The sequence below is a fragment of the Euwallacea fornicatus genome, chromosome 27, assembly GCF_040115645.1.
Source record: "Euwallacea fornicatus isolate EFF26 chromosome 27, ASM4011564v1, whole genome shotgun sequence".
Lineage (NCBI taxonomy): Eukaryota > Metazoa > Arthropoda > Insecta > Coleoptera > Curculionidae > Euwallacea > Euwallacea fornicatus.
Window position 1 is genome coordinate 724568 of NC_089567.1, and position 25233 is coordinate 749800.

The window sequence follows — 25233 nt, forward strand, 5'->3', positions numbered from 1 at the left end:
AAAATAAATTGACAAAAACTGGTTCTGACAGTCACAGTGATGGTGACCATCGACTTTTTGGTTTATTTTATTTTATTTTTTTAAATTAACATACTAAAAAATTAAAATTTGCTTAAAAATGATTGATTAAGCCGTTGAAAAATAAAACATTAAGGGTTTATCAAGGTTATGTCAAGATTTCATGTATTATCATTCTTATCAAAATTGTCTTTACATTCCTCGTTCTCAGTGGTTTTAAAAACTCGGATATATCCACATCTGCAAGCCAAAATTTTGCTAAAATGGGCCTAACTATAGTAGAAAATAAAGCAGACGTTATAAAGACATTAAGTAGTTTAATTGAGCTTGCGGCCAACGATAGTATATCTAGAAGTGGGTCCTTTAATATAGGAGTGTCAGGAGGATCCCTTGTATCCTTTCTTGTTGATGGCCTACCAAAAATCAAGACTGATTTCAGCAAGTGGAGGATTTTTTTCTGTGATGAAAGACTGGTCCCAGTTGACAATCCTGATTCAACATACGGGGTATATAAAAAACAACTTATTGACACTCAAGCTGTGAATCTCCGAGAAGATCAATTTGTTGTGATCAAGCAGGGTGTCACAGCAGATGAAGCTGCGCAGAGTTATGAAGAAGAGATTAAGAAATATATACCTGGCAGTCCTCCCCAGTTTGACTTGCTTTTACTTGGAATGGGGCCTGATGGGCATACATGTTCATTATTTCCAGGACATAAATTGTTAAAAGAGAAATTGAAATGGGTTGCCCCAATTGTGGATTCACCAAAACCCCCACCAAGTCGAATAACCCTAACTCTGCCTGTAATAAATCACGCTCATGTGTGTATATTTGCTGTGTCTGGAAAGGAGAAGGCAGAGATGATTAAAAGAATTCATTTTGAAAAGGAAGAATTGCCAGCAACACAGGTAAAGCCTTTGTCTGGAAATCTTCATTGGATAGTAGATAAAGATGCGGGGTCCCTCTTAAATTAATTTTTAAGTTTCCAATAGGTATCAGGGTTGTACATTTAATATTATTGTCTTGCACATATATCTTGTAATGTGGGATAGAAGCACTTCATTTAATGCTTGGTGTAATACCAAGGATAATATTGGTAGTGATAATAATAAGCAGCAAGGATGTGTTGTTTATTTTTTATACTGCTTGAAAACATGTATTTGAATATTTTTCTAAGAAAAGTTCAGACTCAAAATGACATTCCACAGATATCTACATACCTTTATAAAATGTTATTTTTGGTGCTTGTTGGGAATAAAGATTTTATTACAGCAAAAAATAGTGTTATTAAGATCATTTATTTTCCTTTCTAATATGATTCTAAAAAGAGCTCATCCTGGGAAGAATTACTCTAAATTTGTTCTTATTTCGAAGTATTCAGAGCTCTTGGGCTGTCGCCATTGGATACAAAAAAAATACTATACTTACATTGATATTAATAGTGGCAGGCCTCTGTCAAAGTCTTAGTTTCAAGCCTAATACAGACTTGGGGTGCATACAGATTAAAAAAAATTAAATTGCTTAACTTACACTGTACAAAACTACTTAATTTTAAAAATATCACACAGGTATTATACAAAATACTATGTCTAGTTGTTTAGTTCACAATATATTTTACATATTATAATATGTTTTCAGCCCATACTGTCATTTCAAGGTTTAGGTTGTTAAAACAAAAAATCGTCATTCGCCATATTGTCTAGAAACCATGCATACATAATTACATACCCATAAAATCATTTACTTGCTAAAATAAAGAGTTACGGACACGAATTATCAGAATTGGGGATTTATCAAAATCATATTACACTGAATAGCCATAACTTTGCGTGCAATAAATCATACCAATGTGTGTATTTATAGTAACACAAAAGAAAAAGTAGAGATATTAAAGGAATTTATCTTGAAACGGAAAAATTATTGACAACCTGTCTGTTACTTAATTTACAAAAAATTTTAATTAAAAAAAATTCAAAGAATTTTTCTTAACAATATGGCGATTGCAATTTGCCTAGTAACTGTTGGTACCTATAGTTTCTATGTATATACGCAAGTATTGACGATATAGCCTACGTAAATGTTACGTACTACGTACGTTTTACGTATATCTACATGTTTAAATTAAGAGTTACAGGAAACGTTATACTTACTCCAATATTTTGTCCTCAATGATAATCGAAGTAAATCTTGGACAAGAAATCTCAATGCAAATAAATATGGACACAAATGCTTCTATCTCCTATTAGCTATAACTAATTCTACTTATTTTACATTATGGCACCTTAAGTATCTAAAATAAGACGGAAATCAAATATGATGGAAGGATATGATGTATTAAATGTGTGAGCATGTTAAAGCAGACTAATGCGAATATGCAAGGTGGGAGAGTACGTATACTAGATTCAAAATATTTCCATTTAGGGAAAATCACTCAAAGAACCATCAAAACGGACCAGGTGTTATCCAAGAAACATACTGATCACCATCTTCCTTTAAATTATTTTATGATATGATATGAATAAATGGAATGTAAGAACCATATTATGTGAGCATTAACTAGTCGTTAAATTCATGTTTTTGTCACATAAAAAAATGCCCAGTTTCTTTTACATTACTTAAGTAGAAATTGTTTATAGTTAATAACAACAATTTGTTTTTTTTTTAAGTGAAATTTAGGGCAATGGAATAAAAAATTTCAATAACAATGCGGTAAAAAGTTAAAAAATAAATATTTGGAAAAAATAAATATTTTGGAATATAATAAAAGTGATTTTACAAAAAACAAATTATACAACGTTCTTTTTTATTTTCGAAGAGTATATATGCGCGAATGCGAGTACAAGTCTTTGAAATGACAAAAACACGCTAAGGCCTTCAATTTAGCAACCAGTTTACTTAATACCATTTTATAGCTAAATATAAATTTTAAATGAGAGCAACTGCATGACAAATAAAGATATCACTATAAGTTATTATACAATTTATACAAAACTTTTAACTAACTACTAAGAAATGCAATACTTTTATATAGTCTATAGGCTTTATTCTGTACACATCTATTCCTACTAACTTTCGCATCCTATAAAACTCTTATATCAACATTAGAATAGCGGGTACCATGAAATCAAGTGGGTCAAATTAAGTGCATATTATGCATACGTTCATCCCATTATCTGAACCACGTATAGGTACTGTATGTTGAATACCAAAATTAACAGTATTTAGAGGTGAAGGCCCCTATTATATATAGATATTTTGACAGACAACAAAAAAGGCTTAAGAGAATTCAGTGAGACTTTAGAGAGCTAAGGAGAGACAGAGTCCAGAGAGAGAGACAAAGAAACAAAAATAATAGGCAGAACGCAAGGAACCAAAATCAATCAAAGAAAAGAAAATTAAGGATGGGGGCATTTCTTCTAATTTAAAATCTAGCGGGGAATGAATTCAGTCAGGACACAGATTAGATGATATTTCAAGCATTTTTCTTCTGTAAATTGGGAATACATTTTATAGTTAATAATTGTTACTACGACTTTTTTTAAAAGAACACTCTATATATTATTAAAGCTGCATTTTCCCAATTGAGCGTGAAACATATAGTGGCTCTAATCCAGATCAGTGACGCACATGATAAATCAAATTTTATCGCGGTGTGGTTAAACAAATGTCTCTTCCAACGTTATTATGAGAATAAAGCTGCATACACAATTAGCAGCAGAATTGCAAATTATTTTCAGTTAACACTAGCAGAAAATAATATTCGTCCTCTACTAAGGGCTCAGACATGCATGGAATAATAATAGCAATGCAGCTCAAAGATTGTAATAAATGTGTCCAATAAAATTTTCTCTGAGACTGAAACTCGAGTGCCTTCTAATGGCTTAAATCTGCCTGTCGCTCCAAAATTTGTTCTTAAGTTCGACTTCATTTTTATTGTAGAAGGAACAGTTCGAAATTTGTCAAACCATCCATTCCAAGTCTTAAAATGGAAAAAACTGTGACATTTATTCCCAATTAACAAAATTAGAAAAATTACTTGCACACCTTGTAGAAACAACTTTTGCACAGGGCAGGTGTAGCTGAATCGCTACATTTTTTACCCTCAAGTACCAAACACTCGTTTGTACCATTGTTTTTGAGACACCCTGTATATCTGGTTCTTGTACTCATGATTTCAGGGTATTGGACCCTACAGGTAGGCACGTACTAATAATTCCACTTTAGTGGGCAACATTTGTACTTTAGATTATCGTTTCACTACCTCCCCTCACATGATGATTTCTGGAAACTTTCCTATGCGGGTGCGACCGGGTACTTTGGCGGGAGCTGCTATATATGGTGCTGGAGACTATTAGGCCAGGGTGGTGTTCTAGTGGATATCTAAAAAGTATACGACATAGTTTTAGACCAATACGAAAGTGAAAAGCGAAAAAAATATATTTGTGTTTCATAGCATTGAGGACTAACAAATTAAAATATGTGAAAAACTCGTACTTTAACGCTGTATGATTTTTATTGTGCTGGGCCCTGGGCCCTAGTCGTCTCAAGGCGGATTTCCATACTTGGGCGGACTTTTCACACCATATCCATAAAACTGAACTGATTCCAACGAATAGTGACATGAAATGACGGAGTAAGAGGAAGAACCACAGTGAAGGCCTCTGCTCGTTCACAATCCAATTCTCCCTAAAATTAAAAAAAAATAAGAGGAAAAAGAGAATTATTGATTGCAGATTGAGTATTATCATCATCCACATTTTCAAGATTATCATAATTGTCATTAACTACACTATTATTATCGTCTTTATCATTATCATGATCATATTATGTAGTGGACTTATAATAATTTCAAAATTCACAATAAATTTTAGATGGAAGGAACTTGATTCGAAATTAAAATTTATTCACAAACTTAACTAGACATCTACTAAATTAAAAGTAACGTAGCCTACAAAAACTAATGGTGATGAACCAATGATCATCATTGCGACGTCTTATTTTATTATTATTTTTTACTCTACACGTTTCTCACCTGTTACTGTATTCAATGAAATAACTCGTCATCACCAAAAACAGAGGAATACTGGATAGGGAGGCCAACCCCCCCAAAAGCAAGCTTTCTTTTTTTGGAGAAGCCTGAGTCAGTGGTGCAGTTGTAGAATTTGCAGGGGGCAGTTTTGGTTTCTTCAAAATAAAAATCCATCCCAAGGTCAGTAGAAGAGCTCCGGTACAAAAGTAGAGAAAGTATGGTAGAAGGACCAGATTCCAGAGAGTAAACAGGTTTTTATTGCCGATGTAGCAGGTACCTATAAAAATTCATATTTACTACCATAGTGCGCAATTTAGACGAATTGTTCTCAATATCAATAAATTCATGTAATTTCGTTATTATTTTCTCATAAATACCTTTATCTGATCTGTATACCGATAGAGGTTGTTGGACGACGTTTTGTGCTTACTGCCTTGTTAAATATAACGACCGATTCTGGCTGGGCCCGGTTTCCAATGCATGGATTTTAACAAGGACGTATAATATGCAAATTATTGTCTTGTTTCGCCTAAGCCGATGCAACCGGCTCGTTTTCATTAGCATTGTGTCGTAAAATATACAAAACAAAAGGACCTGCTACCCATATATCTGACAGAGGCAGTCTGCACTGTACACCTTTGTAAAATACAAGCTATGGTAGGTATTGGCGTAGTATAACGAAAACGGTTTTGTGAAGAGATAGGTAGGTATACCTGGTATTCTTCCTATTTAATAATTTAATACAAAGTGTTATTATGGCATGAAAAACAGTAGTGTCTAACAATTTGTAAAGAAATTTTTGAATTGCAAGCTAGAACTCTTCAATCACGGCATTCATTAGGTGTTTGTAGTTTATAGGTATAAGCGCATGGTCGTGAATACTTTTTAAAAGAATATTCCATAAATGGTTGGTAAGATTTAGGTCCGGACTTTTAGATGGCCGTTCCCATAACGGAACATCATTTAGGTAATGAATAACTTGTGCAGCTACGTGGGGACGATTATCTTGCATGAACGCAGAATTGGGTGTTACATAACAAGCAAATGGCATTACATGCTCAATAATTATGTTTTCCAAGTAATAATTCGTAATCATTGACCTAGAACTTGAACTGCTTTGAAGAGATCATTAAGAACAAACGTTACTTTCCAATGAAGCTTTTTTGTTCTCTACAGGACAGAATCATGGGATTTTTAATTCGACGTTTTGGATTTTCCGACCTATCATTATAATAAATTTAATTTTTCTTTTGCTCAACATATTAAATTATAATAAATCGCCCCTAAAATTTGTCTGTCATCGTGTCCCTTGTTTAAGTTAGTATTTTAAACACTGCTGAATACATACGATGCGTGTCTAAAGTCCGTTTCTCCTTTCTAACTTCCAAATGGATTGACATATGAATTTGAAAATCAGGGGTAAATTATAGGGCGTGGAACACTACGTTTCTACCTAAGTTCCAACACGGGGGCTTGGTTAAGTGTTCAAAGTTTATCGACGCAATTTCTGGAGGACCACCCTGTCTAATACATGTACTTACCTGTTAATGCGTCTGAATCCACGTTTCTTCTTACTAGCGCTGCAACCGTTTGCAGCCCAGGAAAGCCCCATGCGATAACATGAAGAGCGGTGGTCAAACCACGCAACCTTTCGGAGCTACATGAATAACTAGACCTTGCGAGCCACCATGCGCAGAGGCATACCCACCTGTAATTAATACAGAAATTAATTAATATTCATTTAGAATATTTTCTTATTCGTTCAAGGGGGGATCAAGCCTCTGTAAGGCCGATATGATAAGCGAGGTAGTTTAGGTTAACAGCGAGCTCAGTTTTAACTGGTGGGTACGATTTCAGCTAATCCAGAAAAGGCAAATTAAACTCCAATATCACGTGACTTTGAAATTTACTGGATAAATAATCTAGGAGGGAAGAGGCGGAGGGTTAAATCTTTCTCTAGGAGATACATAGAAGGCTTGTAAAAGATTTATTGCTATATGTTTATAACTTTTGTAAACTCGATATTAAAAAAATATGCTTAAGCAAGTAAATTTTTCAGCCCTATCCACCTCTAGTAACTTTCTATTTTCAAATGAAAAGGTGCCCATTGCAGTATATCAAATGAGAGATGAGTCAATAAAAGATAGGACAACATGCTCAGAAGCAAAATAGGATCTACGACTTCCTTAAAAAATTAAATTATTAGATACAAAATAAAGTAACTCACTATTACATCAAACAAAATTGAAATTCCTACAATAAATGCTAAAATTCGGCTTCAGTAACAATTTGGCAGTAACCCAGTCGTTGTTCGGCCTTTTTTAAGCAATTATCTGTGTTCCTTCTGTTATTAATTCTAATTCTGTTTGAAATTTAAATGTTGTGATCTATTTGAGCAAACGGAATTTTTTTAGTAACCCCCCCAAAAAAAATCAAAAGGGCTAAGATCTGGAAATTGTGGCGGCTACTTTATCGCACCTCTCCAACAGATCCATTTCCAAGGGAAAAATTCATGGCGGTACTCTCTCACAGCCACAGCATAATGTGCTCGTGAACCGTCTTGCTGGAAACAAATATTATTGGCTGCTTGTTCTCCATTTCGTCCAGAAAAAGTTGTGGTCACTGATGGAATTATTTCGTTTTGTAATAATTACAAGTATGAAGCGTTGTGTAAGTTCCCCTCTATAAAAAATAGACCGAAAGACCGAGAATTTGGACTTTTTCATTAGGCAAATGACATTTTTCTACTTTTGAAAAGCTGAATCTTGGGCGTTATTGATCTCAGTGTTGAAATTTTGTTACAAAAACCGAGTATGGGCGTATGTATTTCCTTAGTATTTAGAAAAACGTTCTTGGGGGGCTATGTTGTAGGATCTTTAGATCCATTATACCCATTTGCCCCATAAACCAATAAAACTCGGGTAACACGATAAATATAATCCTTGTTTATTGTTTGATGATTATGTTTATATGATAAGCTTTTATTTATTATTGTTAAATTATGATAATTTTATTGGAGCAATATGGGAATGATGGGTGTAAACATACAGTACGCGTTACTGATCCAAATTTGTACACGAATATTCCAAATATTTTGTTTGTAGATCTTGAATCTTTTAGTGCATGTTAACACAAAAATATCATCTTTTTTTGTTATGAAGAATGTAAATGAGGAATATATGTATGTGAGAAAAATCTAGTTTAGCTTTGAAATCGCTGAGAGGTTCATGTGCTCCATTTATTACCAACTTTTGAACTAAGGCAGATAGGTTAAATCGTTTTAATTCGAACTGAGCTGACGCGTTGTAAGTACCTTTTAGAGACACCCTGTATAGGAACTATGTACTTTATTTATTCGCTATTGTTGGGAATTTACCAACTAGCCTGACCTCATTAAATGATGGAACACTCGGTATGTTATAATTTCGTTGAGTTGATACTTTACGATATTGTCTCATGGACACTTTGAACTATTAACTAAACTTGTGCGTTAATTATACGTACAATTAAAGTCTTATTTCATTAAATGCAATATTCTAGAAGATCGTGCATAGTTGGAGACCTAAATAATGGAAAATCTCGACTCGTTTCTGTTTGTCGAAGCAAACTGCTTCCACAAACACTTTCTGCAGCTTGAGCTCTTAAAAATACAGTTAGCCCACCCAACTATTTTCTGACACAATGTGGAATATACGTATTTTCAGCAATTTACATCAGCTTTCGAGAACAAGTTCAATATTTGACTTGACACAAGTAATATTCGTGTCTTCATGCTTTCTCGTTTGTTCCCTCTTTTCGGAATTCATTAAGAGTTTTTACTATTTGTTCACTACTTAACTTAAAGTGTCTTACAGAACTACTGTGAACGTTTCGTCGACATCAAGACAAAATACACGATGTTATAAGAAAAAAAAGATAGGAAATCTTAAGAATGTGCAATATTCACCATATTTAAGCGATAAGGCGTCGCAAACTGGTAAAATACCTCACCGAAACGCGTTATGTAACCAAAATCGAAAATTAATTAAGATAAATAATGTTAATCAAAATTCCATTTCAAGTATATAATTGACGTTTTATTTCAGATTTATTGTGCCATTATTCGTCCATACGGGACACACCTTGAACATGTTACAATGTATGCTCATTTCTTCTGATTTATTTATCTCTCAGCAAAATAAACAAAAAAAAAGTCATGCATGCGTTAGGAAATGCTATTTTGCGTATTGCGGGAGACTTTCTGTTATATAAAATTACGGATTTCCTAACTGGTTAGATGAATGGCTAATTGTCTCTAAGGGTCCGTTACCACTGCTCAGACAGGACTGGACTTACACATTTTCTGAAGGGCACTTCTAAACGCTATTTTGGTACTTTCAATAGCACATAATTTGTCAGGTAAAAAGAACCCATACCCACCGTGAAAAGGATCGTACTTTCTCTAGCTGAAACAACCTACTGGGTCTCATTTGAAGGGGCCTTAAAAGGGAGTTTTGCAAATTTCGAAAAGACCTTCTGGGTATTCTACGTTCTTCTACGATTAACTATAAAAATGAATAAATAAAGAAATACTAATAAAATGTAAGAATCGACGTCAAACTATGCACATGCCTTTCCAGTGGACTTAACAACGATGACTCGACATTCGTGTGTGGCGCTTTAAATCTGTGACATGCACCTGTGTGGATTAGACCTTCACGACCATGCCATTGTGTGTGGACCTGGCCCCACGAAATGTCCAGAGAAACCCCTTCAGTTAAGTAACTGACGAATCAACAAAAATACCAAAGATAGTTCGAGAATGGGAGGTGGGGAAAGGGGGGTTGAGTGACTCGCTTGTTAATTAAAATTGTAATCCTACTTCTTATTTTATGACCTCTTAGTGTCCAGACTACCCCACTGGTGTGACCTAAAGAATGTTTTTTTTTGTAAATAAATTACCAACTGGCATTGATATCAATTAAACGTAAACAGTAATTTATCTAGGATTTTTGCTCGATATGCGCAAATGTCAGCAATTATCTCAAAACCTCATAGAGATTGAAGAACGGTTTAAATATAGAAATTATTGGAGACAGAGGCGTAGATTGAACGTGAACATAATTTTACGGGGTGACCTCAAAAAGTGCTTCAAAATTCTTTTATTTTTTTTAATGGAACCCCTGAAATACTTTGCATTTTCGGATTCCTGGCAAACGTTTTAAGATTTATTTTATTTACAACGACACTAGAAATTTCAGTGGCATTCCTAAAATCCAAGTGACGATTTTTAATTTTAAATGGACTTTTTAAATTTTGATAGTAAATACAATATAAATAAAACTATTCATAAATGAGTAGTACTAGGTAGTACGATGCGTACTGTGACCTATGTAGACGGGTGCCCCCTAGGCCGCCTCAATTAAAAATTTAATGCGTGTGACCTTTCCCAAAATAATTTTCTTTCGAAATCTACGACTTGCTATTGACTGAGATGATTTTAGAACATTGTTTAACCTGACACACCAATACCGTGTGCCTTCTGTGAAGATAAATATTTACAATACCAAAAAATAAAACTCCCAGACGGCCCAAGCTTGCGGGTATTTTTACGGACCAAGTGTTTTCAGCCGGAGCCCATAAGAGCGATAAAGAAAACAAAGGAAGTCTCGCAGGTGTGACAGAGATAACACCATTCCCAGGAAAATACTGTAGAGGCATTCGAGCTGAGCCCTACCAAGGTAGCGCAATCATGATGAGATGCTGGTTATGATCAGGGCACAACAATACAGGCCTACTATACCATTACCTTCAAGTGGTGTGAAAGAGCTACAGATAATTCGGTGAAAATAATCGCTAATTGCCAAATAATTTCACTTGATTAGCCTCAGAAGGTACTTCCACGAACAACGAATATTTGCCTAAAGTAATCCATCCACTCTGGGAGATATTTGTTAGTCAAATGTGCCCCATTCGAGGAGAGAATTCCCAAAGGATCCCTACAGGGTTATATTTCACAGTTATTATAGATGGTGTTTCTGATATGATCCTACAAGGATCGATCAAAAATTCTTGAACTAAAAATAAGGCGTTCGTACAGAGGGGAACAAAAATACAAACTTTTATTCACGAACCACGTGCTATTTCTAATATTACCACCCATTAAAAAAGAATACAGCTAAGGTCGAAACATTCCCATTTATGAAGTAATGAAATTAGTGAAAATTAAAAAAAAAACGTTTAGCAATTATTTCGAAAAAACTATATTAATTTGAGAACTTTGGCGCATTATAGCGGCAAAACGAAGCAACACTGAATGTAGGTAAGTTTGCCAAAAACGACTTATTTTTTATTAAGAAATTTTTGGTCAAGCGTTGTATAGTCATTTCAGGGACACCCTGTATATTGCATAAAATAGAGTAGGGGATTCAGTAAAAGTAGTCGCTATTGGCCAAACCATTTGACTTGGTCGACTCCAGAAGGTAATAGAGAATAATACCACGAACAACGAATATTTTCCTAAAGCGATCCATCCACACTAACTCGGATTTGGCGAATGTTCGCTACCCGACTTTCGCCGAATCCCGCGCGTGTGGGTCTGGTATAAGATAGGAAATTAAGAAGACTAAAGCATTTGTTACATACGCATAGAAAAAACAAACATTATTTATCGAAGACTGGTAAAAACGATTAAAAAAAGCTCATGAGTCATAAAAGCGAAATAGGTATGTGTCGCCGCGGAACGAAGTCGTGAGATAAAAAGTATTTATACCCCTATGTATGTCTGAACGTGAGTTCAGTTCTCATGTTGAGTTATTGGATGTTCACATTAAAATTTTTTCCATTACTTCATTACGTCGATGATGTCTTAACGTGAACTAACCTAAAACTAACACAGAACTAACCTAATTGTCGTAGATTTTAAGATTGACTTACATGGAAAACTGAGGTGGATACTAATTAGGTAAGAATGTCTTCACTTTAAGTGCGAATTTTCGTTTCTTGAAAGTAACTGTTATTACATTACGCGAGGGATTGCGGGCCAAGATATTCTCATGAGACTCTGGCCTGTAAGTAACCTTAGCAGGTTTCAATAAAGCCTATTCCAGCATAAGCCGTAAAAAAGCATAAACGACGTTAACGAGATATGGCTCGAGAAGGACAGAGAATAAAACAGCTTCAACCGTAGCAATCAGCCAACACAGCATGTTAAATAGGATTCGAATAACAGTCGATCTTAGTTTAGGTTCATATGGTGGAATATATTTAAATTTTATGACTCGAATATATAGGATTAAGGATCTCATAAGAAACATTCAGATATGAAACGGAACAACGTACTGTGGGGCCCAAATTGGGCTTGCACATATGCGTACCTAGAACTATAGGAGAACTGATAAAAGGACAGACATTCGGTGTCTTGCTGGTTCTTGTGATTTTCAAGGCATCCACTGGGCCCAATTTGAGTTACACTGTCTACGGAGTGTCGTTCAAGTACGTGGCCGAACTTCAAAGGGCGATCATTTGGGTGACTCTACGACGAAAAATTTGCATAAACATTGATCCAGCAAAGCTTCGTCGTCAAGATACAGGGTGTCAAACTTTCTTTTTCAAATCGTTGCGTATTAAAAAAAAAATTCTCCTAAATAGAGAGGAGACAGAACCTAATATGACGTTGAACCTCGGTGACAATTTTTAAGTTTTTAAATTTGTAGGACAAAGGAAACTCTAAAGCTATAAATTGTTTCTCTCCTTTTACTAGTCACGTGCACAGAGGCGTCGCCGGAAATTAAAAAAAAATCAGGAATTTAAGAAAAAACAGGAAAAACGCTTTATTTAAATTACACTTAATAAACGAATAGAACAATTTTTTTTTAATTAAAAAAAATTTGGATAAATGATTATTTTGATTTTTGTAAAAAACGACAAAAAAGTCTGACATCCTCTATCATGAAAATGAAGCATTACCGGGACCTATGTCTATAAAGACTTATCGTCTTAGAATCACTCCTTGAGGTTTGGCCATTTACTTAAATAACCTCCTGCATTTAAGGGTACATAGGTGATCAACGTTGAAATTAAGATTGAGTATCGGCGTGTTTCGTGGTGTGTAAATTCGGCAGTAAATCGATTTAGTGTCCCTAAAAACCCTAAAGTTCTCTTTGGAGCTATGGAACTCTGAAACGGTTAGAGATAAGTGTAGCTCAATTCATTCGACATTTCGGGAGTTCATCCTATCAGTATTCGATGGCGAAGATCTTCTAAAGGAGGAGATTTTATTTTATAAACAGTTTTTAAATGACTTCGTAAGAAAAAGTCCAATGGTGTTAAATCAGGCGATCTCGGGAGCCATTCAATGAGACCTCTTCTACCAATTCAGTGCTCGGGAAAATGTTGATCCAGAGAGTTACATAGTGCGGTGGGGTGCCATCCTGTTGAAAAAATACATAATTTTCTGGGATTTCATCGTTGTTGTCAAGGGCATTCACAATTTGAGGGTAAATGAAGTCTTGAAGCAGGTTGAGGTAAGATTCACCCGTCAGATTATCAGGTAGAAAAAAAGGTCCAACAATACGATTTCCCAAAATCCCAGCTCGTACATTCTCTCATCTGGATCGCCTTCATTGAATTCATGAATGAGATACGTCTGATAGGAACGAAAATATTATTTTTTCGATATCCTCTGAACACCACTGCGTGGAATACCTGATGTTTGTAGCTTTCGGGTGCTTGAAATGAACTTTTCTTCCAATATGTCTCAAAATTACAATCTGTACAATCTCGTTAGTCATGGTGTGTCGCCTTCTGTTAGCAACGAATCCAGTTCCCGTGAATTTAGCTATTAAATTTGTCACGTAAGGATGGCTCAGATTCTTACCGAGATGCTTTTCATTAAAAATTCTTGTAGTTTCTCGGGCTATTTTATTCTCTTTGAACTCGATGGTGACAACTTCAATCCTCTCTGCAGTAGTGTAAGCCATGATGCTTTGAATCGTCGGATGAATGGACAAATTTCGCAATATAATTCTGATCAACATAAAATCGGAACAAAACTACCAGTCCAATACTAACTAAACTCATTACCTTATCTGAAGAATTCGATGATAAACATAATTTTTTGTGGTATTGGTGAGTTTAGTATTCTTAAAACGGATTTTTACTGTATTTAAAAGCGAAGTAAATTTTTTTAGCATACTTAGTAAGAGAATAGAAGTATATTTGATTTGATAAGCCACCTGATCCCTCGTGTCATTTAAAATTTTTGAAAGAGTTTCCACCCCGTTTAAGGGGATGACTTTACACCTATGAATTTTCCATCTAACAATGTCCCCCTTAAGAGCAAAATTAACGTCTCTCGGGGTTTTTCGAAAAAAAAATCCATTTAAGATATTTCAGATGAACTGCTTTAAATGGGCCATCCCGAATTAATCGGAATTATTTGAAAATTCGGTACGGCCCTGCTTTACCATTTGGCCTATGAACGAAACATTAAAAATGCTAACGATGAATTGATTACTAGTTTGGCGGTCATCTTGTTAGGATACCAAGAACCATAGGTAGGCAAGCAACCATAAAAGATAAAGCAAATAAAGGCGGTACCATAATAGAAGATTTATTGGGTTCTAGCGAGGTGCCTCATTACAGAATATATATTTTGAACGGCCCGGGGTTATCGGTTTTAGTCCAGTTTAAAAACTAAAATTTTACAGTAGCGGCCTTTGAAAAAGTAATGCCTAACAATTTCTGTATCAAGAAGGGTCAGCATGTCTTAAATCATACTTAAAATATATACTTGAAGAGAGAAATTGGAAACTTAAAATGACGAACGTCACTGGTGAAGGACATAAAAGTTTGGAACGGTAAAACGGAGCCCGAATCGGGCCCCTAAAATAATACCACCTTGTAGATTTTCGAATTGGTCGTAAGCACCATTTAAAGTATACTGCGTACACTTTGTTCATTCGTTAATAAGCGATTTTAAAGTACACATATAAAGGTGTCTTATAAAGTCGGCTCTATTTGCCTTTTTCTATCCCCCTTTGAAATCTCGTATTAAAATTGGAAACACCCTGTACATACAGGTATAGATTCAGAATTGTTATTTTGTTAAATTCGTGTCATTGCGGGACCTGCACCATTTCACTCATGACAAAACTATGCGTTTCTCAATTCTTTGCGCAAATAGTCATTTAAATGCACAAGAATAATTTACTTCAATGTTCGTGATGTTCGGGTATTAGGATGCGTTGCGTTGGCATGGTGAGTTTGCAGCTGTTCCTCGTGCGAAAAATTACAATTTTCCGCACGAGTAACAGCACTTTATGCCGAGCAGAGGAACAGGGCGAAGGATTCCATTTGCAATGCAGTGGGCAACTGGAGCATTGTTACATTACTTCATTTTCGTTTAGTAAAAAAAGCTGGAAATGCATCGGTTTTGCACGAAAATTGCAACTGAAACTCGTCATTCTAAATCGTGTTTTGCGCGTAATAGCGCGGCAAAAGTTTCTATTTTAATGTTTTCTAACGAAAATTGATATAGTTTTAAGCACGTGACAAGGAAATGGACGCCTCACCTGTTCATGCACAGAATGAAATATTTTTGTTATATTCGCGGAATAAGTCCCATACATTCGGACGACTTCCAATGAGCCACCTGAACCCGACCTGAGTGGTTAACGAGTTTTTATAAAGTACTTTCCATTCTTTCTCATTTTCATGCATACGGCCGGCATAACTAAATACATGCCTTCGTCTTGTACCCTGTGGATCTTAGGCACACGATACGGCTATGCAGGCCGATATGCAGAGCGACTCCGTATGGGTATTGCAGGAAAAGACGCTGGTTTACAAGGATTTTATATATATATATATATTTTTTTTTTTGAAGGTTTTTTTCAAGGATACAGTACAAAAAAAAATTAGGAACGCATTCATTTATATAAAAATTGCGTCATAAATAATTTTCCTACCATCAAACTGTCCATATTTGCCAATTACTTACGTTGAGTAATATATTAAGTGCAGCCCACTTAGTACGTACCATACATGACACTCCCACAACATGTAACTATCGACGATCATTCTTAAATAATTGAGTTTTTCTTGTATTGGAAATTTCGCTGTTAGTTATTTCAATGGAATAATTTCATGGAAAGTTTTCAATGTTTTTCTTTGCTTCACTTCATACTGAACTTAACACTTTAACAGAATAGAGACTTCAGAAAAAGAATCATTCTATTTCGAAAATTAATGAAAACTGTCAAATTGTTCAGGAAACATTTACGAAGCCTGAGAACTACCGCGAACAAAGCGTGAAAACTTATTAAATCCTTGACAAGAAGTGGAAAAAATTACAGAAAAAATTCAGGTGATAACAGACAATTTCAGAATGTAGCTAACCTGCGAATAGTGTAAACCGACCAATTTAGCGGCTTTGAAGGATATTAAATTAGTCTAAGGACCAGAAGGAATGAAGCCTGAAACTTGAGAAATACTTTGATTTCCTTGTGGGAAAATTCGGAAAGAACTTGAGAATCACAGGAGACTTTGAAAAATAGGGAATATTTTTAACAAACTCCAGGCAAAAGCCTTTTACAAATTTTAAATGAAAAATAATTTTAACAAAAAAAATATAAGTCTTTAAAAACTTCACAACAAAGAGAGCTAAATTTATTAAACCTGAGAAAAAAATTCATTAAACGGTTTAGAAGTCTTGAGAAATTTTAATTATTTAGAAACATTTTTGAATTAGGAAAAAATGTTGACGCATTTTTAGGTGAAAAGAGGCTTTTTTTGTAATCTTCGTGTTTAATTTTATTTTTATTTTCGCTATTAACCATTTAGCATATGTATTTCCCGATTACGCCTAAGTTCAATGAAATTATTAATATAATACAAAGTCAGCAATCTTCGACCCACGACATTTAACCAGCGTCCCATCAATCTCTGTCATTATGCATCAAGCTGTTTGACTTTTATTCTCTAAATATTTCGTTTTCTTTTGCATTCCTCCAGTGTATTGTCACATTCCTTCTTTTTCCCCCGTATAATTTTTTCCTTTTCTTTTCGCTTGTATTATTTCCTTCTAACCGATATAATTTCTTAGGTAACCACTGCACTTTTCCGGGAATGCGTTTGTTGGAAATACTCTGAAATACATTCATAAATCTAAAAGGTTGCCGTGCCTTGATTGAAAATTCCACGTTTTCCATCACACTTAATTGCATTCAACACACCTGACAAACATGGCATATGTAAATCCCCGAAATAATCCTGTGGCTACATCGTAGGCCCACATTAAAACTTGAAACCTCGTTAGCCCCTGTCAAGAGAACCTAATAAATGATGAGGAACCAAACTGGCACGGCTGGCAGTGAAAATACCTGTTCGCGTAAGGTGGACTTGACTTTTTAAGTTCATTTTTGGAATACCTTAAGGATGCACTCCCTGAAAATGCAGTTTTTAGTTGCTCTATGTATGTATCAGTTTCGCAATCTGTTGACTTAGCTTTGGATAAGATCAGTTGCGGATATCACCGGAAAAGGGTCGTTTTTTTTCTCAACTGCTCAAAACGCATTTTTATCCTTCGGTATAAGCTCAAAAATGTCGCAAACATCCCTTATAATGCGTTTTATATTCCGAAATTCTTCGGCAAAAATGTGCCGATAACTACCTAGATTCATTCAATCGGAGCACATTTTTGAGGCACAAGAACTGCCCAGAATGTAATTTTATGCTCTTTACAATTTCCATGCATCAGTTTACTTTCCATGGCGCTCCAGGCTTAATGCGGACGAAATGTTTTCCATTTAGACTAATTCTAATTGAAATAAAAAAATTTTTAATTGAAATCGTGGCACACGTTCTATTATTCATTATAAGGCATAAAGAACAGTCGGCAAGAACAAAAAAAAAATAAAGACAATGGAAACGCATTAAAACAAAAATATTCAAGTCGATTTGGTTCGCTGAAAGATGCCGCCCGATTGAGTCTGGTTTGTTTCCAGAGAAAACAAAGGTGGTTAAGGGACACTTGAATGGTAGAACTCAATTTATAGAAAATAATAAACCTTTGAAAAAACCGCCTTGATTAGAAGAGAAACGGTTTGGTGCTTGTTAAATAAAATAAAGAATGTAGGAAGTAACGAGATCCTAGCCTGATGATGAATTTATGAGTGGATTTACGAGTAACTCATTAGTGTGACCATTGACATCAACCAATCTATTACCCACTTCTAACGTTACATCCCGTAGAAACCTATATAGAAAACTGTTCTATAATAGTAAAAAAAAACCATGAAATTGCAGTCATATTACGAACAGTAATCTAAATAACGCGAATAAATACTCCGAATAAGAAGAAAAAAAGAGAAAAAAGCTTTTGCGCACGCTCTAGACAAAAGTAAAAAGGTTCATATCCAACGGTCGCCACAAGCACCATCAGCAGTAACATATTTATACAGCGTTTGTAAAAAGTATTGCAACACGCTTGGAACTTCCATAAACCCGATATGTAAAAAAACATGATTAGACACGTACAATTTGATTTCGAAAAAGGCATTTTGCGAATTATTTTCGCTATTCAAAATTTCCATCCCTATCCAGCTACCCCTACTAACTTTTTATTTTCAAACGGAAAAGGACCCATTGTAGAGTGTCAAATGAAAGGTAATTTAATAAAGGATACAACGGCATGCTCAGAATTAAAATTGGATCTACAGCTTTATTAAAAAATACAATTATTGGATACAAAATAAAGTAACTCACTATTACATCAAATAAAATTGAGATCCCTACGGTAAACGTTCAAATTTGACTCCAGTAAAAATTTGGTAATAACTCAGTCGGTCGTGGAACTCTTTTCTGCAATTATCCAGTGTTGCTTCTGTTATTAATTTTAATTCTGTTTGAATTCTAAGACGTAAATCATTTAAATTTTGCGGTCTACTTTTGTAAGCGGAATCTTTTAAGCGATCCCACAAAAAAAAAATCGAGGGGCGTTAGATCTGGAGATCGTGGTGGCCATTCTATTGGGCCCCTTCTACCGATTCATCTCCCAGGAAAAATCTCATCGAGATACTCTTTCACGGCCATAGCATAATGTGGTGGTGCACCATTTTGTTGGAACCAAAAATCCTTGGCTACTTGTTCACTAATTTTTTAGGCAATATTGCGGTCAAACACTGTTTTCTTTTGCAATAAGTGCGTATGCTACGTTGCTAAGTTCCCTTCTGTGGAAAATAGACCGATGAACTGGTGGCCAACGATACCCATCCGTAAATTTAATTTTTGTGGTTGTTGTGTATGCAACGTCTGGATGTATCCAATGAAGATTGTCCGTAGACCGGCAATTATCTCGATAAATAAATCTATTTGAGCAAAACGTTACTTCGTCTGAAAATTAAATTCTAGAAAAAAAACTATTATCTGGAATGCTTTTTTCTTGCACAAATTCACAAAATCCCATCTCGCCATCAGAATCCTCAAACGTTAACTCTTGGGTAAGGGAAATTTTGTATGGATGAAAATTTTCTCGTTTTAAAAGATTGCTCACTGACTTTGCAGATACATCCATGTCAAGTTGGTTTGTAGACTCTATGGGGTTTTGGTCGATAGATAAAAAAATGTAATGTTTGCTCGCCACCAATTGCTGTTTGAGGCCTCCCACATTTTGGAGCAACTTCCACACCTCCATTTTAATGAATTTTTTTTATTAACCGACAAACCACGCGTCTTCGTAAGTTCTTTTGCCATCTTTATGCCCCAAAAAGATTAAAATTTCAATTCTTTGCTTCTCGGATAAACGATCCATTGTTTTTGATATTCTAACTGTGGTAGATGCCCAACAACTGACTTCAACTACTAATGAATTCTATGAAAATCCAAAATATTTTTTATCTAAAGAGTCATTTACAATGAAAACGATTTGGAATTTCTACGTCTTATTGTAATTTTTTCGCTCTCTTTCAAAGCGAACTAAGAATGGATTGTCTATCTTGGAAGCAAAAATGAAAACTTCTAATCTTTTTAGAACATGGAGTTTGTTTTATTTTTTAATAAAATTGCAGATGCAATTTTAGTTTTGAGCATACCGTTGTGTCCGTTATTGAATCACCTATCGCTTGGTATACTACTACGGGCACCTTTGCAATTGAAAATAAAAAAATTGTCTGGGGACAGCTGGATAGGAGTAAACAATTTGAGTATAGAAAAACAACGCATTAAATGTCTTTTTTTTAAAATAAAATTATACGTGTTTAAGCACTTTTTAAAATATCTGGGTTTATAAAACTTATAAACGTATTGCAACACTTATTACCAGCACTGTATAGTAAGCAATAAATGACGTGATGAGGTGAAATTAAGTAGCCACCATAATGATTGAAAGAAAAACAACTTACCATGCATTGGCAGCCATCCCAAAGTAGTACAATAAAAGGAAAACGAATGCGCAGATTAGATTAGGCATTCCATCCACTTGCTTAACCCCCGTAGACTCGGGTGCCCAACAGGAAGTTCCGACAGGTCCAGTGAAGGATCTGAGTGCCCATCCAGTGCCCACTAGCAAGTAGCTCAGAAAAAGACCCATCAATGGAGGGGCTCGGACTCTGCCCCCTCCCAATGATAAAGTCAAAAGCGCCCCTAGACTAGCGACTATGCATACTAGGGCCCACACTGTAATCCACACCTGGAATGAAAAATATCTTAAATTAACTCAAAGCAACGAGAAATAATTAGGTCTAACCAAACTTCAGTACCAGTAAAGGTGGCTCATATCGAATGTTCAAAATGATGGTTTAAACTGAACGTTCAGAATTATGTTTTAAAGATTGCTCCCAATAGGAAATTTATTTTGCACGAAGATAGAGCAAACATGGTGCCAATGCCAGTAAAGATTGCTCAAACTCAATGTTCATAGTTCTGGTTTCAACTGAATGCTCAAAATGATGGTTTAAAGTCAATGATAAAAATTTTAGTTCAGCATTCTCTGTAAGTGGGAAACTTATTGTACGTAAAGAATCGAAGGGAATGGTGACTTGAGCTCATGATAGCCACGTGCTGAGGAACACAGGGAGTAACATTAGATGAGGACGTGCGCAGCACATTTCTCACCTTCACAATTGTTAAGCCTACCTCTGCAATTCTTTTTTCAACATCATTGAACATTCCTTCTGTTGCACAATTGGTAGGACCACAGCCTGGAAGACCAAGTTTAATACTGTGGGGCGAACATTCAAATTTTCTCACTGCAGGATCTACCGGTGCTCTCAGATCAATTTTTTCTTTTGGTCCCTCCATACACATGTGCTCGTGGTTGTTCTCGATCGGAAATCGGGAGCAATTTAATGCTTCTGGCCACGAGAACCCGAACCCCTGAAATTTAGATAGACACGTCTTTGATAAAAATAAATAAAAAATAAAGTATAAGCTAAAGTCGATTGAAAAAGTGTCGTGCATCACCTGCAAGATGAAATATTGAGTCTATTTACCCGAGCTTTCCAGGATTGAAATCTACTTAGCGGCAAAACACCATTTTCCGGTCTAATAAGGTAAATAAATAATTTTAAAATTCTGAGAGGCAGATTTCATGTAGACGGAGAAGTTGCAATGTGACACATTAACATAGCCCTCATCACGGCTGTCACATTAATTCGAACTGAAAACTGGTTAAACTGCAACGTCATTTTCTCGGGCGCTTACGGCAGAAATGTCTTTTCCGTGCAGTTAACTAAATTGGACAAGTTTGATTTTTAGTGTGTGTGTGTGTGTCAGGGGGGGGATAGTTATTTACCTACTAGTGCGGAAAATGCCACTTTGCCGCATGCTCATTGCATATTTCTCGAATTAGAGTACAATAGAAGTAGAGTAGAACATATTCTTACTACGAGTTCTACTGTGTTTATGTTGTTCTCTTCTGCAAGCCTAATGAAATATTACCATGGGGTAATAAATTTTATCAGGGCTTGAAATTCCCCGCAATGATTATTGACACTGATACATGCCATCACTACGGTTTGCGTGTGGTTAAGTACTACTTGCAGTCCGCAAATACGTGCTGTAAAGCCCGTTTACTGATCGATTTACAGGAGCAATCTATTGCTGACACAACGACGCGAAATCGGTGTGCGGTAAGGACATTTTCGCACGGGTTAGCCACAGTATTGACTACGATGTGGGTTAATTTTGTTGTCTTGTGCAAGTGCAATTAAACGTCGTTTCGAAATAAATTGTAGATTGAATGTTTTCTTTTTTTTATTAATGTAAGTGTGTGATAACTCGCAGTTATTTTTCGGAATACCTTACTAATAAATAATTAATAAAATATAAGAATTACCTGCAAGACAGGATAGCATCGCGATCTAACGCTCTCACAAAGTCCCCGGCAAGGCCCGATCGGATTTGCAACTTTCTCAGTACACATAGGAACATACACCGAACACAAAAATAATTTCAGCTGTTGACTACATCCATACTGTATCAACGGAGAAAAAGATTTCAGATTGTAATCCGCCTCTTGTTGCACGTCGTTCCCACCTAAATTTGGCATTCCGGTCATGTTATATCCAAGTCCGATACACAATTCAACACGAATTGGTTCACAAGTTCTTAACAAAGGTTCGGCTAATGCATTTCCTTTCAAGAGGAAAAGTGGAAAGTTCAAAAACACGAAAAATCCGAACGAAAACATTTTCAAGCAGGTACGAATACCCAGCGCCGAATCCGAAGCTTTAGCGAGCTTTTGCGGTAGTACGCAGAGTTCGTTGCTTCCCGATAACGAGTGCGGTACCTACAGTACTATGGTTTGTTCCTCTTCCTCTCACGTTGGGTTCCGTGAATGATGAGAGAGAAACAGCGTTGTCAGCTTAATTACTATTTCCTGAAACGAGATAAAAACATATGAACGTGGAAAAGTTGCAGATGATTCGCTGCAGGGTGCTACGGTTTCATCAATTTTTTAAAATCAATTCGTGGATAAATTTGAGAGCTTCAAGAACGATCAAAGATGTTAATTTGGTCAAATTGGGACAGTTGTGGCGCGTTAAAGTGTTGTTTTAATATTTAAATATTTTTTTCATTTTAAAGTGTTAGCGATTTCTCACTCGTTGAGAACTTTCTCAACTTAATATGGGGAGAAACACAAAAATCAAAGCCATCAGTCAATGAAGACCGGGGTCCGTTTTCAGACCTGGGCGAGCAGATTCCCGTGTTCGGACTTGAACGACCGCAATATGAAATCCAGAAAAATCGGACTATCATTGACTCAAAAGGTCTGATAAGTAATTAATGGGCCTGATTTGCCATTAATTAACACCTCGAACTTAAATTAACTGCCCCAATGAAAATACATTCCATTTTCGTGGTTCCGATTTCTCAAAGTAAGGCATAATCAAACAAACTTTTCTCATTAATAAGAAAAACTACAACAAGTGGAAGGCGTTTGACCTATCATACTAATTGTTTGTGCTTAGAAATTTATGCTAATTTCACAAGTTCACAGTTAATTCAATTCAAAAAACAATGATCAAATTCATGATAATAACAATGGTGGATACTCATTTATATCAGTAAAAAGTTTCCCATTCTCTACCAACTTTCGAGTGCTTTTCGTTGGAATGGTGGATAATTCTTTAGACACTCACCGAGAGTCCTGCTGGTAATAAATATGGGAACAATCAGTACTGAACAGGATTTTTAAAAGTTAGATACTAAAACTTCTACATTTCACTTCAACTTCATATTCGCTGGCACCACAACACTATGGAAAAGGACTTCGCGAATGTTGGCAACACTGTGATGAACCTTTTTAAAAGGTACTACCTCCGAAGACTGGAGAATCGTCTGCCTCCACCGAATTATTCAAATCAGCCAGGCAAGCTCGTTTGGTTAAAAAGCTGACGACTTTTACGAGTCGCCTTTAGTTTGGTGGCTTAAGCCTTAAATTGCGTGGTATGCTTAGCGCATACCTTTCTACACGCCCGTAAATTCGTTCCGTTCTTTTCGGTAACAAGACTAAAGTCGGAGGGTATGCGAGTACCGATTTTATTAGAGGGATTTCTCCCTCTGTTCCACTGAGACCTTATTAAGTACCGCGACCGCTCATGCATCGCTCAAATATTTAATTTTTTAAAGATAAATAAAAAATAGGTACTACCTACATATTAGAAGCGCTTTACCGACAGCGCGTTGTGTGTACAGGTAGGGGAGATTAGATAGGTATATTATGTAGGCATCTCCCACTTTGAAGCCGCTATTTTTAATATCAAGAATAAACATTGTAAGTTTATATTATAAATCAACGTCTTGGATCAAACAATTAGGACCGCTTCAATGATAATTATTAACTGCTCATGGATGTTATAGAAGTAACTGACCTTAAAGGCCCCGTCATTTAAGAGAAACGCGCATGGCCGTTATGATTTACCTTAATTTACCTTAATCCATTTATGACGGATTGGCACGGAAGCACAAACGACAGGTGTAATTTCACTGTAGAGATTTTGTGACAGTTGTGACGTAGGATTGTTACCAATGGAAATGCTTCCTTCAATGACAGAATTATTTTTAATCTTCCGGAGGTTCGTCATAAGAAAGAGTCAGCAGCGACGTAAAATTGTCAGATGTCACGTGAATGCTGACAGTCAGTTTGACAGCACAATGTTCGAAAATCTACGTAGGTTTTCAATTATCGACAAATGACGGTGAAAATTGGAAACTTCCTTGAGATGTCGTTTTCTTGATAATATGGCGGACAGATTTTAATCCAGCGAATTCGAATAAAGTCTTAATTTTACAATTTGGGCTTGACTCTGATAGGTAAGAAAAATGATGAAATGGGCAAACAAACCGTTCTAGATCTTCTTACATGTAAATGGGAATTAGGAAGTGCGACGTGCAAATTCCGCAATTCGTCATTTAGAATCGAACAACATTTGAAATAGATGCGGATTACCAGCCAACTTCCCATGGACTTTTCCCCTTACATTATCGCCAATTTGATATAACACTGACCAGTTTTAATTACACTTTATTTTTCCTTGTGTTGTAACCCAAACACTCCTACTTTTAGTCTAATTTTAATTTGCGATATCTCGTTTTAACGACCTCATTAAGGACCGTCAGAAAACATACGGTAGCTATTCGGAACCCTATCGATATCCGTGATTGAAGTAAAAAGAGCCTGTAGAAAAAAATTAATAACAAATAAA

General features: G+C 35.7%; 2 protein-coding genes across 3 annotated transcripts; one reads left to right on the forward strand and one right to left on the reverse strand.

The window, feature by feature from the left end:
* Nucleotides 1-6: 6 nt before the first annotated feature.
* On the forward strand, nucleotides 7-1297 carry Pgls (6-phosphogluconolactonase). Its single transcript, XM_066296927.1, has one exon. It carries the CDS (start codon nucleotides 282-284, stop codon nucleotides 990-992), a length of 711 nt encoding a protein of 236 aa, XP_066153024.1. The 5' UTR covers nucleotides 7-281; the 3' UTR covers nucleotides 993-1297.
* LOC136347163 (frizzled-4-like) lies at nucleotides 1290-24389 on the reverse strand. Of its 2 annotated transcripts, none has more exons than XM_066296908.1 (8): nucleotides 23668-24389; nucleotides 22362-22904; nucleotides 21161-21400; nucleotides 20428-20714; nucleotides 6589-6755; nucleotides 5051-5324; nucleotides 4513-4704; nucleotides 1290-4398 (listed from the first exon to the last, which is right to left on the reverse strand). In XM_066296908.1, exons 2-8 carry the CDS (start codon nucleotides 22713-22715, stop codon nucleotides 4260-4262), a joined length of 1653 nt encoding a protein of 550 aa, XP_066153005.1. In that variant the 5' UTR covers nucleotides 22716-22904; nucleotides 23668-24389; the 3' UTR covers nucleotides 1290-4259. The 2 variants fall into 2 exon arrangements, with proteins under 2 accessions (XP_066153005.1, XP_066153006.1); XM_066296909.1 differs by having other exon boundaries at nucleotides 24184-24228.
* Nucleotides 24390-25233: the final 844 nt, after the last annotated feature.

Bases quoted from the DNA above. Each gene is read 5' to 3' on its own strand.
- LOC136347163 (XM_066296908.1), bottom strand. From the start codon at position 22,715: ATGTTTTCGTTCGGATTTTTCGTGTTTTTGAACTTTCCACTTTTCCTC. The intron at 20,715-21,160 runs GTAGGCTTAACA...TTTTCATTCCAG, and splicing joins TTGAAAAAAGAATTGCAGAG to GTGTGGATTACAGTGTGGGC. The intron at 6,756-20,427 runs GTAAGTTGTTTT...TATTAATTACAG, and splicing joins GGGATGGCTGCCAATGCATG to GTGGGTATGCCTCTGCGCAT.
- Pgls (XM_066296927.1), top strand. From the start codon at position 282: ATGGGCCTAACTATAGTAGAAAATAAAGCAGACGTTATAAAGACATTA.